Source organism: Aulonocara stuartgranti (assembly GCF_965226115.1).
Source record: "Aulonocara stuartgranti genome assembly, chromosome: 20".
In the NCBI taxonomy this organism is placed as follows: domain Eukaryota; kingdom Metazoa; phylum Chordata; class Actinopteri; order Cichliformes; family Cichlidae; genus Aulonocara; species Aulonocara stuartgranti.
Genome location: NC_138956.1, coordinates 31475466 through 31499806, shown reverse-complemented (window position 1 = coordinate 31499806; position 24341 = coordinate 31475466). Strand labels below are relative to the sequence as shown.

Genomic DNA, 24341 nt, shown 5'->3' with positions numbered 1-24341 from the left:
TTTGAGAGGAAGCGAGGGAATGAGCGGACAGGTAAAAACGAACAGATGCGGGGGGCGAAGGGGCAGAGACTGAGTAAACAAGGCCATGAGGGAAATAACTCAAGTCATTTCCATGCATGTTCCTCTGAGCCTGAGGTTTAACAAGCTGTGCATAAAGACAAGCTTGTGTGGGCAGTGTTCCTCTTAATCATAGCTATGAATGTTCAGCAGGAACCCTACAGGGAGGGGAAACTTGTTAATTGAGATCTCGATTCTCCTGAGGTGTCTCCTATAACTCCAAGCTCTCCATTTCTTTTATTTTTTTTCCATCCCAGACATTTTATTAGCTCACGCAGGCCACACTTGAGGGCACAATTTAATGAGGTTTGTGCATTGTTGATATTTGTGAGAGCCACCAACCATCCAGAACACTGTACATGCTGGATTAAAATGGAGGAAAGACATTAAAGACAACATAATTCATCTTTTAATTCTGCTGAATTGTTACAGATCAATGAAGTGCATTTCAGTTTGAACTGGGTACTAGATTATACTACCCCCGCCCCCCTCCTCCAACAACAAATACACTCACTCTCGTGCAGTCTTCTTGTTCTGATAATGTAATCAGCATTTTCAACATACACCCAAAAATCTAACTTCTGTGTTACCTAGTGAGTGGCTAGTTCCTTTTACCTTTTTAAAAATGACGCCCCACTGAACTGTGTTTTGTGGATGTGGTGGCAGATTTCTTGCATGTTGTTTTAAATTGCATCTAAACCGTATGGCTACTTATTAAAGCAGAGACCTCTATATTCACACACTCGTTCAGCCTGCGACTACGGGTCTCAGCAAAGCGTCATTTGCTGAAAATGCGCTTTTTTTATCGTTTCAAACTCGAAAACTCTCAGACAGAATGAATTAATGATTGATGAGAATGACGTCAAAACTTTGCAAAGAGTACAAATCAGTGTACTCTAAATTATTGATTGACGAGTACACCAGTGTGTCACAAACATTTTGTCCTACCTTTGACATTAGTAAAAAAATGACAAATCCTTTTGCTGCATTTCAGACTCTGTAAAAAGAACAAAGAGCTTTGTAATATTTTAATTTCTAGCAAATTTGTAATCAGTTCAGTGAAAAAAAATTGATTATGCGACCACTTGAAATTCATTAGAAATGAAGTACATTTATTCATTTGCGCAAAACATTTGTTTGATGACCTTGTGATCATGTTTGACAACACAAAACTGCAGACACATTGGTAGCATCTTTCATTCATGCCAATAAACGTAAGAAATCTTTTTTTTTTTTTTTTGGGGGGGGGGGGGGGTGTTGTGAAGCCGATACAGGAGGTCTGTGGAAAAGTCCAAACTGGGGCAACTGTCAAAGTCCATTTCACTGCTCAGCTTTCATCTGCCTCCAGGTTAATGTTGTTACCAAACTTGGCATAAAGCTGCACCTTCAGATCACTCAACACTTGCTGTATCGCTGACACTTGTTTCTCAAGGTCTTGGACCTCTTGCTCCAGTGTTTCCTGATTACAGAACACAGAAACTCCAATTACAGAACAGCCAGTTCAATTTCCCCACAGCAGGCAAGCAACAGACACAAGACATTTCCCAAACCGATTTCACCAAATGACTCTATTTATGTCATCAAAAGCACATTCCAAACACTAAAAGAGATCATTTTAGGTAAGAAATCATCTAAAATGACTGATATAAATCCACATTAAAATATAATCTGCCGATATAATGACTGAGCTGTCTTCGACACATTTGTCATTCAAGGTTTGCAGCAGACTCCTTTCAATCAATCAGTTCAGGGCTGTGCAGTATGTCCTATTGTGATAAAGTCACAGCAACACAAGGACAAATGGAGACATAATGGAAATTACAGAAGGGAGAAGGTTTAATCTGAAGTCCCTGTTGGTTAACGTCTCTCATGTAGCAGCCACAGAGCACTGCCATTGCTACACGTCTTTCCAAAAGGTGCGTCAGGAAGCTCTCAAACCTAAATTTGAAACTTAGACTTGTATTTTTTGTAAAATGGGAATTTTTGAAAGGGAACTGAATTATGAATACTTGTCAGGCACAGATAACAATGACTGCTTTTTGGACATAACAGCAGGACTGCTAGAAATCCTTTACCCAGTGGAGCATTTCTAAAAATACTCTCAATTAACAAATGCTTTTATTTTAAATTATGTATTATCAGATAAATGTATAAGTCTAAATCAGGTCTGAGTGATGAAAAGACTCAAAATCCTTATTGATTTATGAAGAAATTCTTGGTCTTAAGAGATTTTGGAATTAATACATTAGATTTTGCAAACAAGATATTCATATCTGCAAAACACATGACACAGTTTTGATGAATTGTGATTCATAGCTAGTAAGCAGTAGGTATAAATGAACAGGCATTTAGCACTGTTTGTCCACGCACTTCTGAAAGTAATTATAAACTACACAACAGGCACATTTGTCAAACTGTGCTCAGTGAGTCTGTTTAGATGAGTTCTGAATGTTGTGCATGCAACGATATTTTCAACTCTGCACAACAACACATTCGAGAAAGCAAAAAGCATGCAAAATTCACTTTTCCCTCAACTTTTTGGGACTGCACTGGCCTCCAGTACTGATAAGCTGACTTACAAAGGAATGACACGACAAGGACAAATCTTTGTGTTTACAGAAAGGAATGTCTTTGAAACAAACCGTGATCGATAAAAGCCGTTGAAATTTGAAAAGAAGCTCACAAGACAGTGATTTAGAAAAGGTATTGAGAAACCGTCTGCGTTACACTTACCTTTGCGGATTCCAGCATCTCTTGCGTTTCGTCCTGGGAGTGATTTATAAAGACGTCGCCGATTTGATAAGGGATAAATAGAGAGTTGTCGTCAAACAGCATTAGGTCATCACTGGCATCCTGAAGGTTCTGAAGAGTTTTCTGCACGAAGACATTCACAGTCAGTCAGTTTGAGGTGGTTGCAAATAAACCTCGGTAGTTTAGGCGTCATTTAGCATCACAGTTCAAGATCGGTTTATGTAATGCATCATTCAAACAACAAAACTGGATGAACTGTAAATGTTAAATTATCTTGATGTTGCGAATTGGGGGGGGGGGGTATACACAGCAAATTAGCAGCTCACAGCTGACCACAGCTGATGAGGGGCTGAGAATATGGTGCAAGCCAAACTTTTCACATACATTTCTCTCTAGAATACAAATGTGAAGGATTTGAGGTTTATTCTGCGTTTCTTCAATACTGTAATGATTTACTGAAGTCAAAAGGAATTTGACAACTGCAGGCAAACAACTCATCTACTAATGTTTCTACAAAATCCTGAATGAATCCTTTATTCTGGAATGCCTGAAAGACATCTCGCAAGATTTAAATCTCACAAGAAGAACAACATTAATGCATTACCCTTCAGATCTAGGATGGAGGGACTAACAGCATCTGCAGCTATCTGACAAAGAGCTGCGCATAAAGGTGAAGCTGTCAATTCCCTGGCCAACTGGTTCTTAAACTGACCTATAACAAGATCAGGTACAAGCAACAGAAATGAGCTTCCTCATAACAGCATCTGGTTTCAGCTTTAGAGATTGAGGATGAGGAGCTCAGTTACTCAGGAGGAACTTGGTACAGCTGCTGCTCTGCTGATCATTAGGAGCCAGTTCTGGCATCTGATTAGGATGCCCTCTGCACACCTCCTCGGAGAGGCATTTCAGGCATATCCAACTGGGAGGAGATCCCAGGACATGAGAACATCGATTGAGTCGGTTCTGGGGTAATTTTAAAGTAAGATCATTAGAAACATCTCCATGGATATTCGTCAATCATTCACCAGCAACACAATGTTTAGCTTCCATAATGACAACTAATTAAAGTCACTTTTCCAGCAACTAGGCTAGAAAGTGAAACCAGTGCACAAGTGACAAAGGAATGAGTCTACTTTGTGTTGAATTCAAACACAAGCCCATTCAAATAAAAAGCTAAATAGTCAGACTTCTCCTCCAGTCATTAGCCCAGTTCAATCTTCCTGATCAGAGTGCCAGTTGTCATTTTGAATTTAATGTAATAATTTTATCTAGATATAAAAACTCACATCTGGGTGTAATTTGACTTTTGTAAATTTAATTGAACGCTAAATCCTTGCTCGGATATAAGACTATAAAACATGTCTTCCCAGCCCCGGTAACACTCACCCTCTTTTCCAATATCTCATTCTTCAGCTCCGTCATCCGATTCGTGTTCCTGGCAAATTTATTGATCTTCTGCTGGTCTTCAAACGTTACATTCACATCTTCAACTGCCTGCAAACAAGGAGAAATGACTTGAGGTTGCAGTTCATTTTAGCCTGTTAAACATGACAATCCTAGATGCGCTGACAGAATTTAACTTATTCTGCTATGAGTTATAAGTATTGATCAGCAGCAACTTTTCCAAAGATGAAATCACAAGCATTACAAAGACATGCTGTGTTAACTGAAAAAACAAAAAAAAGACCCACCACCTTATGAATGGAGAAGCATTTAGTAAGATTAAAGCAAGCCTTATAAATAAAGAATGTGTGGTGGTGTTGTTTTAAATCAAGCGTAAGGAATAAAACCAAAGAGCTGTATTCAGTTTCATTTAGAGTGACCAAGTGGCCTACTTTATGCAGGATTGCACAATGTTTTTATTTTTCACCTCCTGTCCTACATTTCGAATTGGCTCCAATTCACCACAGCACAGGTCTGGCTTTTGGCTGACTATATAACGAAATCTACCACAAATAAAAGTTATGTGGTGTGTTTTTGCTGGCACTAGACTGCAATTTCCCTTTTGAGAGAGTAGAATCAATAAATAAACTATGCATTTTTCATTTGAACCTCAAATACATGTAATCTGGTTGATTTGTCCAGTGCTAAAATTAATTTATTCAGCGCATCCCTCCTCAACACAAAGATTATTAGGAGGGGAACAGCAGATGAAACACCAGAACAAATATTAAACAAGTACTGCCAACCAAGACCATTGCATTAAAAAAATAAAAAGCAACAGCTGGAAAATTGGTTGTAAAGGTGCATATAGATTTGTACCCGTCAGTCACATCCTCTGCAACCCGCATAGCTTTATCAGACTGCCCTCTTAGCATTAGCGTAACCCACATTGTCCAACACATGAAAACTATTTGCTCCACATTTGGCTTGTTGTGATATGGTCATCCTACTGTGCTGTTGGCCCCTCAGAAACATTTAAATATAAACTGAGTGAGACTGAGCAGGGTATTGGTCATTTATTGGGGACATATACTGCTTTAGCTTGTCGTTTCTTAGACAGTTAACTACAGGCCGATTTTTATTTTGTTTGCTAGCATGCTAGCTTGGGTGTCCCATCACCTGCAGCGGCCACTGCCCTGATCTGGATATTGAGCTCATTGTTTCACCACATAGTTGTTAAGCTCGCACGAACAACAGCTGCAAAATTACAACGTATGTCGAGCTAGTGTTTTAACCCAAGGAGATATCGCTTTACGGTAGCTACACGAGGGTGTGACGGCGCTTTCAAATATCACCGCCGTGAGAAAGCTCGGCGTCTTACTCGCACACATACACGATGCCACCTTCTTTCTGCATCCCCTGTTAAAACAGCGATAGAGTAACGCATATGCAAGACAAAAAAGTGGATTTTTGTTTAAAAATATTGCTTACCACGGATGATTTCATGGTCGCTGCCATCTTTGCTTCTTCGACTGTTCACCCGCAGCGTCGCTCAGCGGGATAAATATCCCGACACTGCCACCTATCAGCAGGCCTGATCTGGAGTTTGACCCCCACAAGTTGGCCAAAAAATGTGTTTACTTCTCTCAAACTGTTTGTTTAGTTCTTTCCCTTCTTTTTGAGTTTTCGTGTGATTGATTTGTTTATTTAGTTGAGTTCATGTTCTGGTAACTATAGTTAGATATGTCGCAAGATGCTTTCCCTTACATTTACATCTAGAAGCTGAAATTTGACTTATTTAAAAAATAATTCAGCCATTTTTTTGTTCTGTTGTAGGTAATTATCTCAATAAATGTGCAATCGTGCTTTACACTGGTTGTGTAAAGCACTTTGGGGTCCTTAGGGACTAGAAAAGCGCTATACAAATACAGGCCATTTACCATTTCAATACGCCAAACAAGTTATTATGCCAACCGGAACTGCTGTTCTGTAAATATTTGCACACAGTACTGCACCCAAGTTCAAATATTTAATGAATACATCTGTAATGTCTAGACCGAATTACAATGCACCACCTGTAGTTTTAAGCATCACTGGCATTTTAGTCTGAGTGAAAAACAAATCATAAATATGCAGGTTTTTCTGTCTCAAAGTCAGCAGTCTTTATCTAACTTTGTAGGAGCCACTAGCATACCTAGTAGGCTGTTACGCGTTGGTGCACCATGAAGAGTTTTCTTGAGGCCCCTCAGCTGCAGGCCTTGCATGAAGTCACCAAACAGGGGAATCCAACTCCCACCTCAGCATGCAGTCTATAGGATACAGTCGAGCCATTGTTTTCATGGATTCCAAGGCTTGCCATAATAAAGTCAATAAATAGTGCACATGTTATAGTCTTTTTTAGTTTGTTTCTTAAGCATGCTTGTTTGTGATAAAACGCTTTCACATACTTTGGTTGACATCTTCCAGGAGTCAAATGACTTCTAGAAGTTAAATCCAATAAACAAAAGCCTTTGTCAGCATTATCATGGCCTAGTTACAAAAAAAAAAAAAAACATAAAGATGAGTTCATCTTCAATACCATATTGACATACACTGGTAAACAATAGTATCTAACTTGTTACCCGCCTTGATGACCTCTTTTCTTTTTTTATCACATAATACCAAAACAACATAATGGGTATGTTAAAGCACATCTGTGTGATTAGATTTATTTTTTATCAATCAACTGCATCTTTAAAAACTAAATCAGTAAGAAAAAATGCTTAAAGTGTTATCTTCAAATTAACCAGTGCCAACATAGTTATTTTGGGTTTTGTCAGTGTGGATGCTTGCCAGACCAGTATCCTTAATATACATCCTGTTAGGTCCCCGCCAGATTGGTCAACAAACTGTTTGGACCGCCTTATCACAGCAGGCTTGGACAGATTCACACCTCATTATGATCTCGCCAGGTTATGTTCAGGATGCCACATGGAGATTACTGTGAGTTGATCAAAGTACCAATACAGCGCACTTTCTTTTTTTTCCAGAGGAAATCCAGCTGCCAACTTGAAAACAGACCCACCCATTTTGACACACACATAAAGTGTCCAGTTAACAAAAGTCTATATACATAGTTGGGCAAAAGGAGGAAGTCCATCTCAGACAGACACGCCGTATCCTTAAGAAGGAAGTCAAGTAACAAGGTAAGACATTTCACTGAAAGCAGTATTAAAATGTTTAAATGGCTTTGCAAAAGTCTTAATAGATGTTAACCATTATTTGCAGATTGTCTTTGCTTATCAGTACAACATAACAATATGACATTTCTATTTCATTTAATTCTATTGCAACCTGCAGATCTTAACTGGGAAAAAGATGGGAAACGAGCAGTCAGTAAACATAGAAGAGCTATCCAAGGTAAAACAATGCAAATTACATGGCAGACATTACAGGCTAAAAGTTGCACGTGCCATTTTCTATATTTGTTGACATCAGTCACAAGATGCACACTTTTCCAAAACTCTAGCATGCACAGGTGACAGGTGAAAAAAACTCTGCTTCTCTTTAAAGATAACCCATCTAGACTAGAAAGCACAATGCTGACGTTGTTATTTACTCACAGAATGGGACAATTCCTGAAAAGCATGAGAATGGAACCGTGAATGGCATCTCTATAGAAGTCACGTCTGGCGGACTGGAGATTAATGGTACATGAGTTTTATTTTATTTTTAATTTCTCTTAGGATAAATAACATCCAAGCAATCTGTGATGATGTTCTGCCTGATCTACAGTGGTGGTGCCACTGTAAAGCATGAGCAAATCAATGCTCAACACTGGCAAATTAAATTCTTACTTAAGAATGAATTTTATTAATGTCAGACTGTTGTGTTTTACTGTATCACGCTTTATGCTGATATACTTTAAGGTTCTCCTTCAATGAAAAAAAGCAAATTAATTTTACAAATTTATTAGTGGTGATTAATCCTTTAATCCTTTTAATACTCTGCAAACACAGTGACTCCCAGTTGCACGGTGTCTGAGTAAACCACAGGTGTTTTCTCAGGAATTAACAAGGAGCAAGTATTTGACTTGTCAAGGTGTGGTGGTTTGTGTCTTCACTATAAAAATAAAATACTGTGGGATTCCCATGGCTCTTGACTGTTGATTCCTGAGATAACGTTCTCACACTGACTTGCCCGTGTTTACTAGCTCGTGGAAATTTTGCTGAATTTTATGGCAACTGTTGAAATTCTCTTTAAGCTAGAAGTAAAAATCACTCTATGGGCTAATACTAAACAAAATGACACTTATGTTTAAAAATAAATTCCATAAAACCCAGAAATGTTCATTTTGACCCTTTTAAGCTGACTCATTAGGGGGATGTTTGTTAAGGTGGAAGTTCATAGAAAAGGTCCAGAATCAGAATCAGGAAATCGCTTTGTAATAGACATTTAATTAAGGTGTAATAAGGTGTGTCATTCAAGCTGCAAAATATTAAATAAATATTTCAAAGCTAAAAAAAAAACTATGTGCAGTATTTACAAGATTCAACAAATGATGTTGCCAGGTCCAGATGTCGCAGGGAGGAACTGATACATTTTAGCAGGAATGATGTGCTTTGACGTTCCATGTTGCATTGCTGTGGTATTAGCCTTTGGTGAATGTGCTCCTATTACTGCCTAGCACATCATGGACGCAAAGTGAAGCATTATCTATGAGTTCACATGACTTTGACATTTTTCGCCAAGCTCCACAATTTCCAGATTTATGGGCCTTGAGGATCACTTTGTTGAGTTTGTCGGTGTCCATAAAGGTGCTTAATGTAGTTTCCTTTAGTTAAAAGTAACAAAACACTTTCCCCAAATTAACTAAAGCTATGACGTGATGCACTTGTTAAGACTTTGGGTTTAAAATCTCTATATATTGTGTTGAAGAGATATCAACTGAAATGGAACTAGAGCTGGGCTGCACTTTCATGCAATGCCAATTTGTACCACTAGGTGGTATAGTAAGTCCATGTAATCTTTATTTAAACAGACAAGTAATTTATTGTTGTTTACAATGGCAGCCTGGCAAAATGCAAAATATCCAAAGAAAGAAAGAAAGAAAGAAAGGAAAAGCACCACCACACATCTGAAAACATCTGAACACACCCAGTGGTAAAATGTTGCTGCCTGGTCTTTAAGCATATATGTCCAACTGTTATTTTATAGTAATTTTTTTCCTGAAAAAAAAAAGAAATTTAGCCTGGGTTTAACAATAGTTTCAGTCCTTTGTTTCAATGTTTTTCCTGTATGTGGCATTTTGCTTATTTTGCCACTTTTTTATTTTTCAGGTAAAAGTGAAACTACAGTCTGCCAAAATGGCAAGGCCCACTCTTTAAACTCTGCCATAAAATCAACTGATGTGATCGTCAAATCAGAGTGTCAACCTGATATTGCCCAAGCTGTTTCTGAAGTTCCTGACACCAAAATTCAAGCCGTTTCTGAAGCCTCTGACACCAAAATCCAAGCCGTTTCTGAAGCCTCTGACACCAAAATCCAAGCCGTTTCTGAAGACCCTGACACCAACACCCAGAAGGAAGAGGTCAAGAAAAGCAAAGGAGAAAGAGGTCGTCGTCATTTTGGCAAATTGTTCAAAAAGAAAACAGAACCTAAAGCTGAAGCTGAGACTGTTGAAGAGAAAGAAAAAGAGACACAGAGTGAAGATCAAGTGGATGTAAGTGTTCCTCCCACTGAGCCACAGCAGGTGAGGGCACTTTTCATGTTTATTCTCATCAGATGAGTCTAGTTGTTTTTTTCTATTTGCCAACAAAACTGTGAAGAGACAAGCAGAGCAAGTCAGGTTACTTTGCATAGCACATTTTACACACAAGGGCAATTCAAAAGGATTTTCTAATGTACGGATGAATGGCCACTGGAATCTATGATGTATGAACTGCAATGAAAGTATGCAAAAACACAAATAAACTCATAGTAGAATTTTAAAGGTAATGGTAATGTTGCCATATCAATTAAAAGCAATGGGAAAGGGAAAAGTCTTTAGCTAAGTTTTAAAAACTGATCAATTATGGTAAATTATGATAATGCTCATGTTGTGCAATAGACCTCCATTGATTCTGAAAAACAACAACAATAATGTAAATACATATAGCAGATACAATGCTTGCCCTTAAAAAATAAATAAATAAAACAAGATAAATATGTCACACGTTGTTTGTCTTTGACAAAGATTAGTGGGCGTGGGCCTCTGCAGCACTGACGCCGACGCCCACGACAGGAAATTCAGAGAGCACAAAGATGTGCCGCTCACATTGTTAGTTTTGATCTTATCATGGGATTTCCTGAAAATGTCTAAAAAGGGGGGGGGGGCACACTTTTTTATGTTGTGCTGTTTTTGTCAATTATCAGTTGACCAGATAGCCAGAAGACACTTGGCATAATCAAAATTCCCTGATGTCGACTTTTAGCTGTGCAAAGAAAATTATTTTATTTTGTCAGCCTGCCAAACACTCCAAATCATTTTAGCAATGTAATGTAGTCCAACACACCAAGCATTCTATGCATTTAACTATGTTTTTCCTTTTTGTTTTTTTTGTTTTTTTAGCTTTGTTTACAATGGGCAACATAATGTAGAATAGCGCTTATTTCAAAAAACAAACAACTAAATAAGCAAGTAAATAAATACAAATGTAAGCATGTTACACTACATGACTAATTTTTCTGATTACTCGTGATCAACCACACGATTATCATGAGTGCCCTGGGAAATAAACACAAGTTGTATGTTGGTTTACATAATTTAATACAAGTGGAGCGGAAGCTGGCGTTATAACTCACATTGACCATCAAGACGGAAATGAATGAACATTAAAAAATTGAATTAGCAACATAAAAGCAGATATTTCAACACAAATGGGTGATGGTGACTTTACAGCCACAACTGTGGAGGATACACTGAGTGAACATGCCATTAGCAAAGCTGAGGAGCTTGTTAGAGACCCTTTAAAAGATTAAACATCAACGTTCAGAGCAGAGAGGGTTGAGAAATCTGACTCAAAAGATGATACTGTTGTAGAGGGACAGACGAGAGAGAAAACTCTGGCAAAGGAGTTCACTTCCACCACTCCAAAAGCTGCAGCAAGTTGTGTTGAAGCAGTTTTGGCAGTTGCCTCTGACTGCGCAGTAATTGCGTCAGAGCTGGGAGTAGGTGAAGCAATTACTGAAGACAACAGTAAAGGAGCTGCAGACAAGTCAGCTGATGTAGTGCTGATTGAAACTGCTGAACCCGAATCTAATGCTGTCACTCCTGAGACCGGGGAAGCAAATGACATTACCTCCCTAGACAAAGAGGCTGTGACTGGAGTGACGGAAACAATCTCTGAGGTTGTTCATGAGAACCCAAACTCCGCAGCCGTAAATGAAGACATGCCTGTAAAAGAAGCCGCTGTCCGTTTTCAGAATGGAAATCTAGTTAAGGTGGATCTGGCCCATGAGGAGGTCACTCCTGATGATGCACCACAGCTGAAGATGTGCTACAAATAAGTGAGCAAGACAATATTAGCCTTATAACTACTAATGAGTCTGGAGAAATGTTCGGTAGTTGTCCCAAAGAAGAAATTAATGTTGCAGAAGCCTGAAGCTACTTTAAAATCTCCAGCAACTGAAGTCAATCCACATTGTATTCTAGAGATTATTATAGTAGACATCGAAGTTGAAGAACATGTGATAACTGAGATAGAAACAGAATCAACAATTTGAACCACGCTTCAGGAGCCTGCAGTGGATAACAACAGCACCGTCAAAGAAGAGGACATTGTGGCAACAGCTTTTGTGCTTCTCTCTGGAGAACATGAAGAGCGTCTTTCCCATTCAGAACAAGCTTTTTCAGATCAAGCTTAAACAGTGGCAGACAGTGTTGAGGAGAATACTTCAGTCCAAGGTTTATCTACTGAAGGAGAGGTAGAGGTTGCAAGTTCTGAAAAAGCTGTAGAAGAAAGTGACATAGAAAAGGTTAAGAATCTAAAGATAATGAAAGCCATGACACACCTGAACAAACCCTTGTAATCTTAGAGGAAGCAGGACGAGAACCCAAGCCCTTTGTAAAGAAGATGGTAACAGTGAGGGTTAGGGTTTTTTTTTTTTTCAGAAATCCTACAAATAATTTAAACAAACTTGAAGAACTAACAACTGAAGGACACCGCAGAAGATTTAGAGCCTTATGTTTTAGTCTAAGAAGAATACTGAGGAGAATACTGCCCTGGAGAATGCTGATCAAGGATAGATGTTGTCATGTGTGATTTATATGTGAGCCTTGGGATTAAATCCTAAAAAGATAATCCAACCTTGTTTTTGTTTTATTTCTCCAAATAGCCTGGGAAAGATAGTAGAGAACAAATAAAAATGAGTCACTATTTCTCATCCTTGAGACAACTGAAAATGAACATTTCACCTCTGAAGATTCTTAAACTGCCATCTGATGAGCCTGTGGCAAAGTGTGGCGATGCACTCCCAGGCCAGAAGTTAAATACACCTCTAGGTGGAGAGTGATACTGAAGAGACGCATGAGAGGCGGTGCAAACCGGATAGATTCAACATGTGATGTACAGAATTTCCTTAAGCCGTCTCAGTCACAAGCTCAAACATTGAACATTTACCTCTTAGGTTTCAGTCACCTATAGCTGTTGAGAAAAACAACAAGCCTGGTGACTGAAAGATAATTTCACCAGTCCTCCGTATTATTGACATCCACGAGTCTTCAAACAAACAAATAAATTATGAATGAGCAGTGATCAATAAGCAGACACGGAAATATTAATTTGAAGTTTCCTTTTCTCATTCATTCATTATTTCAGTCATACTGTGTTTAATGACAAATAATACTTAAAGGGACATATTGTGCTCATTCTGTGCTTTATGTTCTTAGAGATTTTATTCAATTCAATTCAGTTTTAATGGTATAGTGCCAAATAACAACACTTACTCAAAGTGCTTTATATTGTACAGAGAAAACCCAACAAATGAGACGACCCCTTATGGGAAACACCCACTTGATAGAAGTGGGAAGGAAAAACTTGCTTTTAACAAGGAGAAACCTCCTGCAGAACCAGGCTCAGGGAGGGGCAGCCATCTGTTGTGACCGGTTAGGGGTTACAGAGAGAAGACGGGACAAAAGAAACTCCCTGACAGAGAGCCAGTTTGACAATTAAGATAATAAAGAAGAGAATAAAAAATGATTAAATGCAAAGTGGTGTATAAATATAAAGAGAGTGAAAAGAAATGAGTGAAGATTATCTAACATGTCTAGTCTTCTTACACACAAAGTCTTGGTTTTTTACACTTTCACACATACATATGTATATATATATATATATATGACTGCTGGATTCAGTCATTTAATCTGAAGCTGGTTCCTTCATTTACATTTTAAACAAATATCCCTCTATTTACCTGTTCTGTATATAATACAGGAATGATTAATAGCAGCCACAATACATTTACGGTTACATAAAATTTAGCAGTACTTGCCACAGGGTCCACACAATCCTGATGGTCATCAAAAACATCTTCAGCTTTACCAGAACTAATTATCATCTGCTTAGATATATAACATAGATACAGATTTATTTGTAATTCTTCATTCTGTACATTTTGGTAACTGTTCAGTTATGTGTGGGCAACATTCATTAAGCAAATGCATTCACAGGGCTAGGATGAACTGAACGTTATATACAGTATATGAAAATCAAGAGAACTGGTATTTAGAATAAATCTTTTTAAAAAGCAAATATATGTTAGTAATCACTGCATGGGTTCATACAAAGTCTTGTTCAGACTGCCACATTCGTTTAAGGACGAGATAGGCTGCATGTAGGCATACATACACTTTGATCATTATAGTGCTGAAAATAAGGGCCCTCGTGTTCCTCACTTCATCCGCTACTTAGAGCAAACGTTTATGCTCTCTTTCCTCTGATTTAAACCTTCTTTCTTCTGATTGGCTGCCCCTCGTAAGTAGAAAGTGGGTCTGGCTACTGTGAGCTGACCTGTGTGACCTGTCTATGTTGCTGGTCTCATTAACTGAAACTTTGGCAACATTTATTTTGGTGCTTGTAACAGAAAATATGGAAAAGCAAAATAGGCCACCTCTACAGTTTCTAATGGGATAATAAATTGGGCCAAAATAATGTATCAAGATTGCTGGAAGAAAAGGCAAAAAATGTATAAATGAATTGACATTGGTTCAGTTCACATATTTTATAGACACACACCATACGGGCATAGCTAGGTATTTGGTTTTCCTGACATTTCTCGAGAAATAACTCTCACACATTGTTGAATATCAATGACTGAGGGGTGGGACACACACATTAATAAAAGGGTGATTGTTGACAATGCCCCGAGTAGGCAGAGGCATGGTTGGAATTGTGCTCCCATCTCAATACTGCGATTAAGACACTCACTGCTTACATATCAGCTCCGCTCTGCTCTAACATAATTCTCAAAGGCGAATTCTTTTGTCATGGTGTACAGGAGACGGCTAACCTAAACCACGAGCCTGAATCATTAAAGGAGCCAGAGAGGGTGACTCCAGTCTCCAGTCCCAAGGAAGAAAACGTCCCTGAAACTGACAACGGAGACAGTGAGCCCGTGGAAAGCAAAGAGGAGAGTAACCCAGAAGAGAATCCAGTTATGAACTTCTTCAAAACCCTAGTAAGTGGCATCATTTGGCAATTTAAGGTGACTTTTTATGCTCCTGCTATTCCTGTTTATCATGTCAAATTAGACTATTTGGGGGAAAAGGGAAAGAACATATGTGCTTTTTTTATCTGCTTCTTTTTCTGAAGAGAAACAGGCAAAAAAATTAAAAATAAATAAAATGAGGTTAATGCGTCTTCCAGTTGTGCCCCAGTCAAAGTGAGATGTGTGGTCATTTTTCCAATCATTTAGCAGTAATAAGTAGTAATACATTGAAAATGTTTCATTAGTTTGTGTGTATTTTTGATTTTTTTTGTTCTATGTAGTGATGTGGGAAGGCGGTATAACTGTATATGACATTAAGTGTAACCGTAGCGAAATCTGCCATCATGACAGTGCCAGATGGAAAAGTTGCAACAAGCAGCTATTGTATTTCCTCTTCATCATGCTGTCTTTTGGATTCATGCCGTTTTAAAGAGTTGCCATTGCCCTAGCCCCATGCTAATCAAGTCTTTGAACATGCGGGAATGTGGTGGCCTATTGTTCATCCCATAGTGTGAGCTCACAAGGGAGGCCTGTGCGGTTGGAAGTCGAGATTTGTGAAGATAGAGCGAGGGCAGGCCTACGCCATCTCCGGAGCACAATGGCTGTCACAATGGCAGCGCATGTACTGTATGTGCTCTGTCAGGGACCTCTGTGGGCCTCAGTTAGCTTACCATAAAGGCCTATGTCTGCATTCATGAAAGGCTTCTGTTTTATCCAAATAATTATTTTTCTGTCTCATCAACTGTATCCCCTGGCATTTTGCTTTTCACACTGCTTAACCGCCACATACATAGTGCTCCACAATGCTTACACAGTTCACATTTAAAGATTAAGATTTTTTTCTCTTGTGTTTTTATGTGGATCACGGCACAAAAAATAAAGACGGTTCATTTTTATTCCTCTGTTGCACAGGTGACCCCTACTAAAACGTCCAAAAAGGAAACGGCTACTCCCGATGCCGCTAAAGACAAGGTGAACAGAGGTTCATTTTAACCTATCACTCTCTGCTGCTTTTATCAAACCATATCTCTGATTATCTAATACAGACAGCTATACAATGAGCTGTCACACCCTCATCTGTTCTGTTTCTGTTGCTTGAACTAAGGATGTTCCTGAATTTAAAAAGTAACATTTATTTTTAAAAGGTGATTTATTTTTGCAGAATTTGTGCATAAAGCTTTTTTTTTGCATCCTTTGTTTGCTTCAGTTTAACCTTTTTTATAAGTGCTTTCTTTTCTGTTGCAAAATAGTCCCAGAAGGAGACCCAACCAGCGGCAACCACTACTGTGAGCATATAACCCATAAGTTTTGATTCCCATAACCATTGCACTTCACGTTAAATGTATATATTTACTGCACATGGTGAGTTTATTTAATTTCCGGATATGATGCCTTATTTGCTCATTTTACAAAGCAATGCATTTTTATTGGGTGAAACTGGAAGGAAATACAGTTGCTGATGTCATATCTGACAAAACTGCTACATCAAAAATGTCTTTGCAGTTTAAGAGGGCTGTGTAAACCATTGCTTTAACAGACCCTCTCTTTCTTCAATAGGTTGCACAAATATCTGAACCGCCTGCAGCACCCAAAGGAATGTCTGTCCCACCACCCCCACCTCCAGAGCCACCGAAAGTGGAAATCAAAGGAGAGCCAACTGCCAAACCTGTAAAGGCCTCTGCGAAAGAAGAACCTAAAGCTGCTGGAAAGGAGCCTGTGTCCTCGAAAGGAAAATCAGCCAAAGATACTCTGAGCAAATTTTTCCGCCAGAAGGTAAACAAACAGCTTTAACTGCAGATTACAAGATCCAATCACTATTTTAAGGAATAGCTATTCATATAGACACTCACTGCATGTTCAATGAGAACACAGTGTGAAACATACTGTATGTCAGTTTGAGGTATTGCTAGGAGTCAAGACCTCCAAAAGCAATGGCGCTTCAGCAAGTGGAGCCAAAGCCCCGGGCAAGACTGCAGCAGTGGTACAGTAAATGATCATATTCTCAAACTGACCATGGCTCATCAGTTACTAACCGAACAAGAGCTCATTTGTCCAGAGGCACCAGAAATTTGCAATTTACTGTTTCCTAATCGGAGCTATAGTTTTGTGAAGTAGCATTAGTCCTGTGCTGAAACCTTTTCTCTTGGGAGAATCAGGTTTTCTTATTTGTTGAGAATAAGATAAGAAGAATGACGTCGTCCTTACGTTTTTGCATAATACATAAAGACAAAAATAAAAGATCATAGCTTCAGCATAAGGAGCAGAAGCAGGGACAAAGGGCTAACAAGGCTCATCAGCACCCACCAGCACCACAAATGCTCACCCACAACACTGCATCTCCTTTCTTTTAACCGCACTGACTGTTAAGTCACATTTGCATCACTGTGAGCTCAACGAGAAGCCATTACATTTAGCTGCTGCCCAGAGAAGGTGTTATAGGGCATAACTACAACAGATTTCTTTTTTTAATTTTAGTTTCCGTAGAGCCAAAATAAACAACATGTGTATTTTAAAATAAAAAGGCTTTAATTTACAAGATCAAATCGTTATGTTGTTACATTTTTGAGCATCCATGTTTTTTTTTCTTTTTTCTTGCTGGATTTTGTCCCATATTTAAACACAGATCAACCAATTCAACCCAACACCTTTCATTTACATACTGAAGAATTACAAGCTGCCAAGACAGCAATAAACAAAAAATAAATAAATAAAAAGTTAAAATGAACAGACAAACAACATGAAGAGGGTAAAATTTCCAACATACATGCGCTAACAGTAAGTGGAGGAAAAAATTAACTGCTATCTGAAATAATTAAAAAGACAAAATTTCATGAAAAAGAATCACATTTACAACAATCAAACTAAACATAAGTGAGTAAAATAGATTACAACACACACACACACACAAAACAACAACAAACTTCTACTTAGTAAAATAAACTAAAACAAGTAATATCCCTGATGAATATTTTAAGATTCTCCCAGATTCGATCAAAGTGGTTTGGAGTACACAATCTATAAACTGGTTTTGTCCTGCACTTTGGACTCATGCCAGAGGAGCTGTGGGGCTGTGCCATGGGCGTAACTATGTGCTGAACATTGGGGGGGTCAAGATCTCTGTCTAAATAAATAAATAAATCTGGGTAAATTCCCAGATGATTAAACATGCAACTATTTTGCTGGTAATAATGGAAATGAGCAAAGAGAATCAACAGCCTATTTATGCAAGATAATTCATAATTTTATTGGGGGAGTTATATTGGCTGGGTCTGATTATTGGGGGGGGGGGGGGGGGGGGGGGGGGTCATAACCTCCCTAACCCCCCTGGAAATTACACCTCTGGGTTGTGCTGACATTACAGTGTGGAGCTCTTTCTGACTCTTCTAATGCATTTGAACTTCCTTAACCAGTTGATACAAGTCACCATTCATTGTCATGTTAACATAGTGAGTAGTCCATAAATACAACTTTTCATCTGTTTTGAGGTTCTGAAGTCCTTTTGCATTTCGCTGTCCTGCAGACAATCAGTCATGTGCAACAGTCAGCTGTAGGAGCAGAGGTACAGCCAGGTGTAAACTTACATGTGAACTCGAGCCTGTTTAATCTTCCCAGCTGCATTCAGGGAATGTTACATTAATGTATTAAGATGTGAACATGAATCTTCCGCACACAAGCCTTGCTGGAGACGACTGGATAATTACAAACCATCTTGCCTGAGTTACATAACAAACATGCTTTATGGTTAATTACAGGGTTTGAAATGTTCATCGCAATTTGCATCTGTGCAGAATAAAATAACAGTTTTGCTCTACAGGAGACACCAGTGGATGTGCCAGCGCCTGTTGTAGAAGTGCAGGTAAATGAAAGGCAACTTCTCACTCTTGGGGCTTTGTACTCTTTTAGGGAGTGGAATGGTCTTTTGAGCCTCTGATTACACCACGTACCCTCTTCCAAAGCTGTTTTTGTATGTAAAGATTCATTTCTATTTGCTTAGATTCAAAATGAGGTTGAACCTCAGGAGGCAGCAGCAGTGGGGGAAGAGCCTGTTGTAGAATTGCAGGTAAATGAGCAAGAAGTGTTTAGGAATATTAATTCCTGATTTTCTTCACTCTGCAGGCACCACTGCAATAATGTTGCCACACTTATATGGTACCATAACATTTCCCACATTTACTCTTTGTAATTCATCCATTTTTTTAAATAATTGTATCGCATCACATCCCAAACTGTACAGATTAAACAACCCCCATTATGGCACAAAATGAGTACGATATAAGATTTAATGACTATCACTATTTACGCTCTTCCAATTCAGGATATAACAAATAACTCTCCCTTTTCTGTAGATAAAGGAAGAGGTACCACAACCAGTGGTAGAAACTGAGGTAAATTAGTGGTGTTTAATGTTCTGGGAAAGCTTTTTTTTCTTTTCTTATGTTTCTTTTAATAGTTAGGGGAGATGAGTGGCTATAAAATAACCATATGAGTCACATTGATAATCACACTATGTGTGAGGCCAAGATGGCTGACTGAGCTTTAGCAGAAAGACTACAAGTACGAGGAAGCAGCCTTGCAGCCTTGCACTGTTCAACCGTGACACAATCAACCCAGATATCTGGGGTTATGTGACTCTTCTTTTCTTACTTTCTTGAAGAATTAAAGTTTTCCCAAAATGTTTAACTAGCTGTTTCTTTAAAAGTGGACATCTTTGAAATGTAAAGTGAATATTGATGGGCTTTGCCTTTTTCCTCTTTCTTCCTCTTTACAGATTTTGGCTTTTGCGCTTGACAATGTGGGCTTCCTCACTAGTTCTTATCTTGATCTGATTATACGCTGTCTCTCTACTCTGATCACAGATATCTTTTTACTGCTTTACCTCCTCTTTCATGTCACAGATGGAAGCTCCTACTCTCACTCTGTCACCTAAATCGATGAGCATCCCTTTGATTTTTTTCCCTTTTTTTTTTAGTAAATATTCATGATACATATTTTTCTTTTTCCTGCTTTGGTTAAAGACGGTGGATTCCTCAAAAGCTGGCACCCAGGAGGCTGCTGCAAAACCAGAGCCGCCGCCACCTGCTCAGGAAGAAAAGAAAAGCGCCTCAAAATCCCCATTCCTTTCTTTCTTCAAGCCCCAAGTAAGAACCTATTCCCATAGACATTTATAAGATCTCTGAAAAGAAACAACTCTGAAATACATTAGGTATGAATTGTGGTGAAATTACAGAATGGTAAGTAACAGGTTAATGTGAATTTGAGGTGCTATTAGATCACATGACCACAAAAGTCCAGGCAGCCTCCACAAGTGGAGCTCGGCTCCTCAGGAAAACTACTGGACTGGTAAATACATGAAAATACGTTGCCTCTTGCAAACAGATGCATTATTAACCAGAGTAATTTCATCAATTACGTCTGGTATTAAAACATGCTCTAAACAAGCATTTTTCTCCATTTGCTGTTATCTTTGAGCATATGTCACCGTCCCTCGTGATGTTGCGCATGATGTCGTATCCTAACAGCAGATGTACATTTTAATCCCACTTCATGTGCCACCTCAAAGTCCATCTGCACTTAACGAGTGAAGTGTATGAGCCACCGGTGTGTGAATCTCAAGCCTGTCAAGGACTAAAATAATTGAATGCTTCATTATGTGCCGCAACACTTTTAGGCTGCTGAGCCCAAGAAGGTGACCCCAACCCCACCTGCAGCAGCGGAGGCAGCTCAAGCAGTGAAAGCCAAGGAGGAACCTAAAGTGGCAGCCAAGTCTTCAGAGCAAGCTGCAGATAACAAACCAGCCTCTGTGCCTTCCCAAGCTGGCGATGATGCAGCCAGTGTGCCCAAAAAACTGGAAAAGAGGAACTCCATTCAGCTATTCTTTAAAAATCTGGTAAGAAGAACATTACTTTCCCCAGATATTAACATTAGAAACATGCACAATATCCTTATCACTGCATAGTGCAAAGTATTTTTGTATTATCCCCACTAGATGGCAGCAGACACTTAAGGTGTAGGCTCCACATTACTGAAAACCAAGCGGACTGATATAACACATCTGGAAATGCAGTTTAGTTATAGGACAGTTACCGTTACTTAAATGTAACAAATTTAGTCAGAGTCCAATTTAATACATTTGATGCCTGTGAAAGAAATTAATAAAGTTTTTGTTTAACTAAAAAAACAATTAAAGCTTATAAAAGACAAAAATTAAATAAAAATAGATATTGAACGAGTTGCATTTTCTAAAGACACTGCAACAAAATGTACCATTTTCTCCCTGCAAACTGTAGACTCAGAAACGTCCTTCTACAGACGCCGGAGTCCAGACAGAGCCACTGACCGCTGCTCAAGGAGCTGAGAAAGCCAAATGAGACCAGAAGCAACCCTTACGTTTTCCTGTACAGTCTCCTTCCCTCCTTCTCACTTGTACTCAGTCCTTCTTTTTCTCTCTTATCACCTTCTTGAATCCCCTGAGTTACTTTGATTACTTTGTTTTTTAATTGTTACTGCTTAAAAGTCACAATAGCAAAGGTAAGGTTTTGGAAGAATAAAGGAAAGTGGACAGAACAGTTAGCAGGGAGTTGAACTTGTGGAGATTTAAAATGGTCAGAGGTTGTTTGGACATATTTTTTGTCACATAAATGTGACATTTTCTACAGACGTTTAAAATGACTTTTCTCTATTTTGCAATCTAACATACTGGGCTTATGCAATATATAGTGCCATGCTTTGCCTTGAACAACTATTTTGTGTTAAATCGATAAAACTCAATGTCATATAGATTCTATTTTTACACTTCACACCAGAGAATTCACGCAGTTAAGGTAATGCAGTGGTTAACATGAAGGACGTAGATATGAGTCATAGAAATGCTCTTAATGGAGCTGGTCTAAGGAGTATTAAAGTTTATATAGCAGAGTGTGCTTGCAGATTTTTGAACTCTATGCAAGTTATATGTGGACTAAAACAAAAAGGTACATGCCAGAACAGCTATCTTTTAGCTTATATGGGACATCACAATCTCTACTGATCTTTGGGGAACTGATTGTAAATACTAAACAAATGCTTAAAAATGCATCCGAGGTATTGAAACTGTGTCTTTGTGCAAATGTGTCCTTGTGGTATGCTCTGCATTACTCATAAATCACAACCGAGAAGCTTTTATTTTGATTTTAGCACTTTGTGTCGTGTCAACTAACAAAAGTTTTCCGGTGTAAGTAAACTGTGTCAGGCGTATGTGCAATTAATGTGACGCTGTAGTTTGTCGTTATGTAGTGTGTATGTGAAACTTGAGCTATCCTGAAGACAATAAATGCAAATAAATATACCACATGCCTGTTTTGCTTCAGAGTTTTCATTTTTAATGTAAGCTATAAAAGCATGAGGAGTGTTATCAAGAATAATTGGATGTTCCAGCAATTTAAAAAACAAAGAAGAAGATGACCAGGCAAGTCTGGCCAAAAAATAAATAAATAAAAGATGCCTCTATTCATGAGCAATGTCATAGCAACCATTTTTATGCATATAAGAGTGCAGCAAAGGTGTAGCGTATCCCGCTACACCCAATCTGGGTGTTAAACCAAATACTGTAAGTCTGACTCATGTTCATAAAGATCTCTGACAAATCAAAGGAAAAACCTGATCCAATGACCCCTTTGGTGAGAGGATCTGGTGGTTGCATGGCAACATTTTTATATAGGGCAGAGACAGTGCAAATCATTATAAGATTATGGGGAGCCATCTTAACCCTTTATTATGATTAAATGCTTCTGTTGGGAGTGGCCTCTCCCAAGATGGCACCTCGAGCCACAAGTATGTACAAGAATTCAAATCGCATTCTGTGGCCTTCGCAGTCAACAGATCGTTTTCCATTTGAATGAGTGGTCTAACATGCTAGACAGCTGGCTAACGCGCTGCCATGGTCAAAAAAACAAGTTAGGGAGTGTGTTTTGGAAATGGTTTTCCTTTTTTGTTTGTTTTTCCTTTAATTTGTCACACACTTGTATATATTTGTAATGCCAACAAATAAATGTTTGTTGACTGGAGAAAAAGCAAATTAACCAGAGTAGAGGTCATATTTTTTATTTTAGACAGACAGATGGCTGTTGGACATTACTGCAGAATTTTAGTGTCCCTTGAGGCGTACCTTGGAGATAAAAAATGTAAAATAAGATCTAAGGAATTTGATATTTCAGGTAAAGGAAGACCTCAAATCATCTTCTCCTTTTATGATGTAATTTCTATGATTGATGGCGTAGTGTGCAGTCTCTGGAAGGATGTGTTTTAGATAGAAGTGTCTGAGAACCACTATTCACCCACCATTAAGTGATGAGTTGCAGCCCCCGAAGGCATAACTCACACTGCTCCTTTGTTATCAATGAGGCACACTATTCTTGTATTACTGTCTATAATAGGTGTGATCATTTTAAATTGTGCATCAAAGTAATTGCCACGGCACTGAGGGAGAAAAAGTGAGGTACTGCTGCTTGCACAGCTTAAGACATGTGCTCCATTGTCTCTCCTTTCCCTGGAGGAATGTCTCAATTAAGATACACTGTGACGACTTTGCCAGCAGTTTTGTTTATGTGTGAAGAGCTCATTTTCATTAGCAAACAGAGTATAGTGTTGATGAATCTGGGAGTGAGGAATTCTGACTGAGTTTTAATGAGACGGAAGTGAAGGAGAAAGCAAAACTACTCACACATCTCGCTTAGATTACTAAAACTAATTGGAAGAGTGACTAAAAAGATGCCCTTACACAACACTTTAACTGGAAATCACGAGCAACTTTTTGGCCTTTGCTAACAGTTCCAGATGTTTTAAACTTCCGTGTGCAGTTATTTAGAAATCTGCTCAGCCTTTTCTGTATTTAGTGACTTGTCAAATAACAGTGAAGACGATGATAACAGCTGCATGCCCCTACACGCAGCGTTCCAGGAGTGAGAGTTAAGGGAACTCTTTTTCCATACAGTTGGGAAAGTGATTGTGTGTCACAAGGACTAGTCGCTCCCTTTTTTTCTTTTTCTTTTTTGCACAATCACATACGATAATGACCTAAAAAGACTTATTAATAAAGAGATAGTTCCCATATGGATTTAACAATGCATGGACTGTACACAGTGCAGCAGATTTTCTCAGCCACCATGTTGCTGCAGTTCATCCTAGGACAATGCATGTGACTGTGTGAATGCACTGAGCTCAGAGGGGGTGAAACAGGGGAATAGTGGGAGGAGAGGCCTGATAGGAGACCTCCTGTCAGCACTAATGTGCATCATGGCAGTGCTTGCTAGTAATATGGAATATGAGAGGTTAAAACTATTCTGGGTACTAATGAAAAGAAAAAAGAAAACCGTCATAACCGGTTCTGATCCCTTCACAAACTGATGGAATTTTTTTTTTTTTACCTATAAGGAAAAAGCAAGCTAAAT

At 38.7% G+C, this 24341-nt stretch overlaps 2 protein-coding genes across 2 annotated transcripts; one reads left to right on the top strand and one right to left on the bottom strand.

Annotated features, from left to right (window-relative positions):
• Positions 1–443: 443 nt before the first annotated feature.
• On the bottom strand, positions 444–5789 carry pfdn4 (prefoldin subunit 4). The gene is made up of 4 exons (XM_082519073.1): positions 5683–5789; positions 4195–4302; positions 2791–2931; positions 444–1516 (listed from the first exon to the last, which is right to left on the bottom strand). Exons 1-4 carry the CDS (start codon positions 5707–5709, stop codon positions 1385–1387), a joined length of 408 nt encoding a protein of 135 aa, XP_082375199.1. The 5' UTR covers positions 5710–5789; the 3' UTR covers positions 444–1384.
• Positions 5790–7114: 1325 nt separating this feature from the next.
• On the top strand, positions 7115–22249 carry bcas1 (brain enriched myelin associated protein 1). Its single transcript, XM_082519072.1, has 16 exons — positions 7115–7376; positions 7531–7590; positions 7796–7880; positions 9510–9922; positions 14707–14886; positions 15829–15888; positions 16167–16202; positions 16474–16689; positions 16811–16897; positions 18731–18772; positions 18911–18976; positions 19263–19301; positions 19932–20054; positions 20176–20256; positions 20585–20803; positions 21204–22249. The coding sequence occupies exons 2-16, from the start codon at positions 7549–7551 to the stop codon at positions 21282–21284; spliced, it is 1770 nt and encodes a 589-aa protein (XP_082375198.1). The 5' UTR covers positions 7115–7376; positions 7531–7548; the 3' UTR covers positions 21285–22249.
• Positions 22250–24341: the final 2092 nt, after the last annotated feature.

Excerpts from the sequence above, each read along its gene's own strand:
- pfdn4 (XM_082519073.1), bottom strand. The coding sequence starts at position 5,709 with ATGGCAGCGACCATGAAATCATCCGTG. Across the intron at positions 4,303-5,682 it reads CGACCATGAAATCATCCGTG|GCAGTTGAAGATGTGAATGT; the intron begins GTAAGCAATATT and ends CCTTGTTTGCAG. Across the intron at positions 2,932-4,194 it reads ATGAGATATTGGAAAAGAGG|AAAACTCTTCAGAACCTTCA; the intron begins GTGAGTGTTACC and ends GTCTTCGTGCAG.
- bcas1 (XM_082519072.1), top strand. The coding sequence starts at position 7,549 with ATGGGAAACGAGCAGTCAGTAAACATAGAAGAGCTATCCAAG. Across the intron at positions 14,887-15,828 it reads TGAACTTCTTCAAAACCCTA|GTGACCCCTACTAAAACGTC; the intron begins GTAAGTGGCATC and ends TCTGTTGCACAG. Across the intron at positions 15,889-16,166 it reads CCGATGCCGCTAAAGACAAG|TCCCAGAAGGAGACCCAACC; the intron begins GTGAACAGAGGT and ends GTTGCAAAATAG.